The following is a 6753-nucleotide window of genomic DNA, read 5'->3' on the forward strand; positions in this document are numbered from 1 at the left end:
GTTGTAATTCTTGAGTTCTAAGTAAATAAAAGTGTGATGATCATCATTATTAGAGCATTGTCCCACTGAGGAAAGGATGATGGAGACTATGATTCCCCCACAAGTCGGGATGAGACTCCGGACGAAAAATAAATAAAAGAGGCCAAAGAAGCCCAAATAAAAAAAATAAAAGAGGCCAATGAAGCCCCCCAAAAAAAAGAGGCCATAAAAAGAGAAAAGGCCCAAATAAAAAATTAAAAATAAAAATGAGAGAAAAAGAGAGAAGGGACAATGCTACTATCCTTTTACCACACTTGTGCTTCAAAGTAGCACCATGATCTTCATGATAGAGAGTCTCCTATGTTGTCACTTTCATATACTAGTGGGAATCTTTCATTATAGAACTTAGCTTGTATATTCCAATGATGGGCTTCCTCAAAATGCCCTAGGTCTTCGTGAGCAAGCGAGTTGGATGCACACCCACTAGTTTCTTTTGTTGAGCTTTCATACATTTATAGCTCTAGTGCATCCGTTGCATGGCAATCCCTACTCACTCACATTGATATCTATTGATGGACATCTCCATGGCCCGTTGATACGCCTAGTCGATGTGAGACTATCTTCTCCCTTTTGTCTTCTCCACAACCAGCATTCTATTCCACCTATAGTGCTATATCCATGGCTCACGCTCATGTATTCGTGAAGATTGAAAAAGTTTGAGAACATCAAAAGTATGAAACAATTGCTTGGCTTGTCATCGGGGTTGTGCATTATTTAAATACTTTGTGTGGTGAAGATGGAGCATAGCCAGACTATATGATTTTGTAGGGATAACTTTCTTTGGCCATGTTATTTTGAGAAGACATAATTGCTTTGTTAGTATGCTTGAAGTATTATTATTTTTATGTCAATATAAACTTTTGTCTTGAATCTTTCTAATCTGAATATTCATACCACAATTAAGAAGATTTATATTGAAATTATGCCAGGTAGCACTCCGCATCAAAAATTCTTTTTTTATCATTTACCTACTCGAGGACGAGCAGGAATTAAGCTTGGGGATGCTTGATACGTCTCCAACGTATCTATAATTTTTGATTGCTCCATGCTATATTATCTACTGTTTTGGGCAATATTGGGCTTTATTATCCACTTTTATATTATTTTTGGGACTAACCTATTAACCGGAGGCCCGGCCCAGATTTGTTGTTTTATGCCTATTTCAGTGTTTTGAAGAAAAGGAATATCAGACGGAGTCGAAACGGAACGAAATCAACTGGAGAAGTTATTTTTGGAAGGAAACATACCTGATGGACTTGGACATAGAAGATACGGGAGCTGCCCACGAGGGTGGGGGGCGCGCCCACCCCCCTAGGGTGCGCCCCCCTGCCTCGTGGGGCCCCCGTGGCTCCCCTGACGTGCTCCTTCTGCCTATATAACTCCATATACCCTAAAACTTCCAAAACGCAAGATAGATTGGGAGTTCCATCGCCAGAAGCCTCCGTAGCCACCAAAAGTCAATTGGGACCCTGTTCTGGCACCCTGTCGGAGGGGGGAACCCTCACCGGTGGCCATCTTCATCATCCCGGTGCTCTCCATGACGAGAAGGGAGTAGTTCTCCCTCGGGGCTGAGGGTATGTACCAGTAGCTATGTGTTTGATCTCTCTCTCTCTCTCTCTCTCGTGTTCTTGAGATGACACAATCTTGATGTATCGCGAGCTTTGCTATTATATTTGGATCCTATGATGTTTATTCCCCCCTCTTCTCTCTTGTAATGAATCGAATTTCCCCTTTCAAGTAATCTTATTGGATTGAGTCTTTAAAAACTTGAGAACACTTGATGTATGTCTTGCCGTGGATATCTGTGGTGACAATGGGATACCACGTGCCACTTGATGTATGTTAAGGTGACCAACTTGCGGGTTTCGTGACATTGGGAACCTATGCATAGGGGTTGGCACACGTTTTCGTCGTGATTCTCCGGTAGAAACTTTGGGGCACTCTTTGAGGTTCTATGTGTTGGTTGAATAGATGAATCTGAGATTGTGTGATGCATATCGTATAATCATACCCACGGATACTTGAGGTGACATTGGAGTATCTAGTTGACATTAGGGTTTTGATTGATTTGTATCTTAAGGTGTTATTCTAGTACGAACTCTAGGGTTGTTTGTGACACTTATAGGAATAGCCCAGCGGATTATTGGAAAGAATAACTTTGAGGTGGTTTCGTACCCTACCATAATCTCTTCATTCGTTCTCCGCTATTAGTGACTTTGGAGTGACTCTTTGTTGCATGTTGAGGGATAGTTTTATGATCCAATTATGTTAGTATTGTTAAGGGAATTTACACTAGCGAAAGTATGAACCCTAGGCCTTATTTCCACACATTGCAATACCATTTACGCTCACTTTTATCACTTGCTACCTTGCTGTTTTTATTATTTCAGATTACAAAAACTATTATCTACTATCCATATACCACTTGTATCACCATCTCTTCGCCGAACTAGTGCACCTATACAATTTACCATTGTATTGGGTGTGTTGGGGACACAAGAGACTCTTTGTTATTTGGTTGCAGGGTTGCTTGAGAGAGACCATCTTCATCCTACGCCTCTTACAGATTGATAAACCTTAGGTCATCCACTTGAGGGAAATTTGCTACTGTCCTACAAACCTCTGCACTTGGAGGCCCAACAACGTCTACAAGAAGAAGATTGTGTAGTAGACATCAGTCTTGAACATTGTGTGTATGTTTGATGAGAAAGTGTGTTGAATTTGAGCTTGTGGACCAATGAACTATGTAATAATTAACTATTGAATTTCAGCTTGTGGAGTATTTACGTTTTATTTGTTTTAGATTAATTTGACATCAGTTTAATATTATTTATTTTGGATTTATCCTGTTGAAGATGCTTTAAAGTTTGTAGCCGAAGAGGGCCAAAAATGTAGGGCGCCAACTTACATCATTTGTCACAACAGAATGTTTTTTGGTGCCCAAAGATCTTCTCTCTCCTGGCCTGAAACCAATGGCAAAAAATTACATCGTCATCTGTTGAAGATACTCTCAGACTAATCTAAAAAAACCTCTACACGAAGTCGGATTTGAATCTACACCAGGTTCATATTGCGTCTCACTATCAAGTTGTGGTTAGAGGGATCAACAACCAAGATCAAGGAGTCGAGGACCATACAACGTCATCACTAAAGATCGAACATGGGGGACTCATGTCGAAAGAGGTTCGATTTCACCATGAATTCTACAAGTTCATTGAAGAAGCTCGTAGAGCATCATTAATGACGCAAGGATGCAAACGGAGCCGGCTAGCGGGCAATATCATAATACAAATATAATGTTAGTTTTAGACAAATGACGAGAAAATTTTAAGCTAATTGATCAGTTTCGCGGGACGAAGTGAGCTGTTGTTTGCACCCCTAAGATGCCAATAGGCATCATGTATTATACGGGCCACCAAGCTTTACTGTTTACATTTGATTATTGAGTAATAAAACATTGTTATTTGAGTTCAAAAGAAAAAACTATGTGCCACGGAGATGTAGTTACGTAAGTGTAAAAGTTTCCCCAAAAGACCTTTACTTATGGACATGAATATCTTCGGTCCCTTCTATTTTGAGAATTTGGTGTTGAAATCGTTACTCAAGGCATGTACGGTGGTACTATCTTAGGAGTGCCACATAGAAAGAAAAGTTGAGGTGAAGGAGAGAAAAACAATAAGAAAAGGCTTGTCTTCTCTTAATTAAGACATGTTTTCTTAGCAATAATTGTCTCACCACATATTTAGGGATATCTAATTCTTACATATAGGACTAACAAATAATCCATTGTACATCATTTTTTTATTGTCTTATCAACCACTGTACTCTTCTAAAAAAACAACCATTGTACATGCCCTCACAATTCACAAATGATTCTATGCAGTGAAGTTTATGGTAACATCTAGTTTATCATAACTTTTATCCTTCATATTTGTTTGAGGATTTTAGTTGGTGCCTCTTTGATTAGAAAGATTTGTTAAACATAAAAATAGGAAAAACAAAAAAATAGTGTGGCATGTCATCCTATAGAATTAGTATGGACTTTTAATCGTTGAAGAAAAACATAGCGGTATTCACATGAGGTTGGAGTGGACTAAAATTTACTATTGTACTAGTACAAATGAATTCTAAGAAGAAAAAATACTATGTACTATAATCCTACAAATCAAACAATCCACATAAAAAATCATAAATATTAGAATTCTCTGAAATTACTTTATTATTCTTTTGAATCAAAGAGGTCCTTAATTTGTTAGGTCATATGGATTAGTGGAAAAAGCTGAAGTAATATTGACTTTTGAACCATACAAATATTGATGTCCGTGTACACTCATCCGTATGAGCGCACACACACGTTGTATGCCCGAGTCGACCTCAGCTACCACCGGACAAATAGCACTAAATTTCTAAAATAAATTCAGATAACAAAGGGAAGTGTGCCGTGCGTGATTCCCTAGCCTATTATTTTTGAAGAGAAAATTATCTGGCCTATGAATAATCCATTTTCCACCGGAAAAATCGTTGACGATCTGATACGATATGATCCTCCCACCCAATCAGACGAATCCAAACCAGAAACACTTGGAAATCCTGAACCGCGTGCGCCAATTTTCTATCATTTTGCCGAGGCAACCCGAGTACCCGACAGCGTCCAGCCTCCAGCGCCAGTCCCCGCCACCTCCCACCTACCGTCCCGTCATCATCATCCATCCTCATCCACCTCCAAGAACCCGGCAGAATCATCGCGAGAGCACCATGTCCAATCACGACGTGGCCTATCGTCGTTTTGATTGATCTTATTAAGCTGCAGCTCGGGGATTGGCTCGCTGTTAGTCTGTCGGACCATCCCTCCATGGCGCCGGAAGTGAAGGTGCCGCTGCTGGAGGGGAGGGGCGCCACGCCCGCGCAGACGCTGGGGAACATCGTCGTCTCCATCGTAGGCACCGGGGTGCTCGGCCTGCCCTACGCCTTCCGTACCGCCGGGTGGCTCGCCGGGGCCCTCGGCGTCGCCGGCGCCGGCGCCGCTACCTTCTACTGCATGCTCCTCCTGGTCAGTACGCACTTGCTCCGTCTCCAGTCCAGTACATCCAGCCCCCTGTTTCAGTATCAATTCTTGGATTTCTTATAGGATTCAACAAGCTTCACTCAATCTTAGTATGCTGTGGTTCATTATTCAGCTTGATCTTCTCAGACGATTAGTTTTATCAAGATTAGTCACGCATTCGCAGTTGAATTTAGCTGCTGTTTGGTCTGAAGCTGGATTGCAGGGACAAGCTGCGGGAGCAAGAAACAGAGGAGGACGGGCTCGGAGATGAGCAGAGCCGCCATGGCGATGGCGGCAACTACACCTACGGGGACCTGGGCGAGCGATGCTTCGGCCCCGTCGGCAGGCACTTCACGGAGGCCATCATCGTCCTCTGCCAGACCGGCGGCACCGTGGCGTACCTCGTCTTCATCGGCCAGAACATCAGTTCGGTGCTCCCCGCGCTCTCGCCGGCCACCGTCGTCCTGGCTCTCCTGCTGCCAGTCGAGGTCGCGCTCTCCTTCGTCCGCTCCCTCTCCGCGCTCGCACCCTTCAGCATACTCGCCGACGCCTGCACTGTGCTGGCTGTCGCCGCCGTGGTCAAGGAGGACGTCCAGGTCCTGGTCGAGCGCGGGCAGCCATTCGCCGGTCGGAGCGCGTTCGCCGGGCTCTGGGGCGTCCCGTTCGCCTGCGGCGTCGCCGTGTTCTGCTTCGAGGGGTTCTGCCTCACGCTGGCGCTGGAGGCGTCCATGTCGAACAGAGCCAAGTTCCGGTCGGTGCTCCTCCAGGCCATTGCCGGGGTCACGGTCGTGTACGTCGGATTCGGCGTCTGCGGCTACCTCGCCTACGGTGACGCCACCCGGGACATCGTGACCCTCAACCTCCCGAGCAACTGGTCCACCGCCGCCGTCAAGGTGGTGCTGTGCGTCGCGCTGGCGCTCACGTTCGCGGTGATGATGCACCCGATCCATGAGATCGTGGAGTCGCGGCTGCTGGCGCCGGGCGGGTGGGTGCGGAGGCGCGGCCGCTTCGTGGAGCGGGCGGCGCTGCACCTGAGCCGCGTCGCGGTGGTGGCGACGCTGGCCGCGATAGCGTGCTTCGTGCCGGCGTTCGGGGAGTTCGCGGCGTTCGTCGGGAGCACGGTGTGCGCGCTGCTCTCCTTCGTGCTGCCGGCGCTCTTCCACCTCCGCGTCGTGGGGCCGACGGCGAGCACGTGGGCGCGCGCGGTGGACTACTTTTTCTTGCTCTCCGGCCTCGTGTTTGCCGGTCATGGGATGTACACAGTCTTGTCACCCCAGTGACAATTGAAAATGTTCATCAGTTTAGAACAGCGCGCGCACACACACAAAAGAGAGTAAATTGCCATCGAAATTAGTCAAGAAAAACCTGCAAAACCAAAGAGCAGAGGTTAGCGCATCTCCGACGCCCACCTCCAAAACGGACACGGCATTCATCACTGTCCCTATTTTTCGTCCTCAAGTCCACAAGACATAAAATAATGGCATATCAAATTTTCGATGAGTGAAAATATTCAAATGCGACACTACATCAAATGCAAACATTACAATTACAATCCAACTAAGTTCAAGCTTGAATTCAACTCGCACATATGTCCTAGTTGTCCCTTTTAAGCGCTCATAGATACTCAATCAAATCTTTCTTAAACTACTCATGTGTTGTTTGATGTTGAA

At 45.2% G+C, this 6753-nt stretch overlaps 1 protein-coding gene across 1 annotated transcript; it reads left to right on the forward strand.

Annotated features, from left to right (window-relative positions):
- The first annotated feature begins 4652 nt into the window (after nucleotides 1-4652).
- LOC119303778 (amino acid transporter ANT1-like) lies at nucleotides 4653-6392 on the forward strand. Its single transcript, XM_037580923.1, has 2 exons — nucleotides 4653-5089; nucleotides 5296-6392. The coding sequence occupies exons 1-2, from the start codon at nucleotides 4892-4894 to the stop codon at nucleotides 6361-6363; spliced, it is 1266 nt and encodes a 421-aa protein (XP_037436820.1). The 5' UTR covers nucleotides 4653-4891; the 3' UTR covers nucleotides 6364-6392.
- Nucleotides 6393-6753: the final 361 nt, after the last annotated feature.

Source organism: Triticum dicoccoides, chromosome 5A, assembly GCF_002162155.2.
Source record: "Triticum dicoccoides isolate Atlit2015 ecotype Zavitan chromosome 5A, WEW_v2.0, whole genome shotgun sequence".
Classification (NCBI taxonomy): domain Eukaryota; kingdom Viridiplantae; phylum Streptophyta; class Magnoliopsida; order Poales; family Poaceae; genus Triticum; species Triticum dicoccoides.

Bases quoted from the DNA above. Each gene is read 5' to 3' on its own strand.
- LOC119303778 (XM_037580923.1), top strand. From the start codon at position 4,892: ATGGCGCCGGAAGTGAAGGTGCCGCTGCTGGAGGGGAGGGGCGCCACG. The intron at 5,090-5,295 runs GTCAGTACGCAC...TTTGGTCTGAAG, and splicing joins TCTACTGCATGCTCCTCCTG to CTGGATTGCAGGGACAAGCT.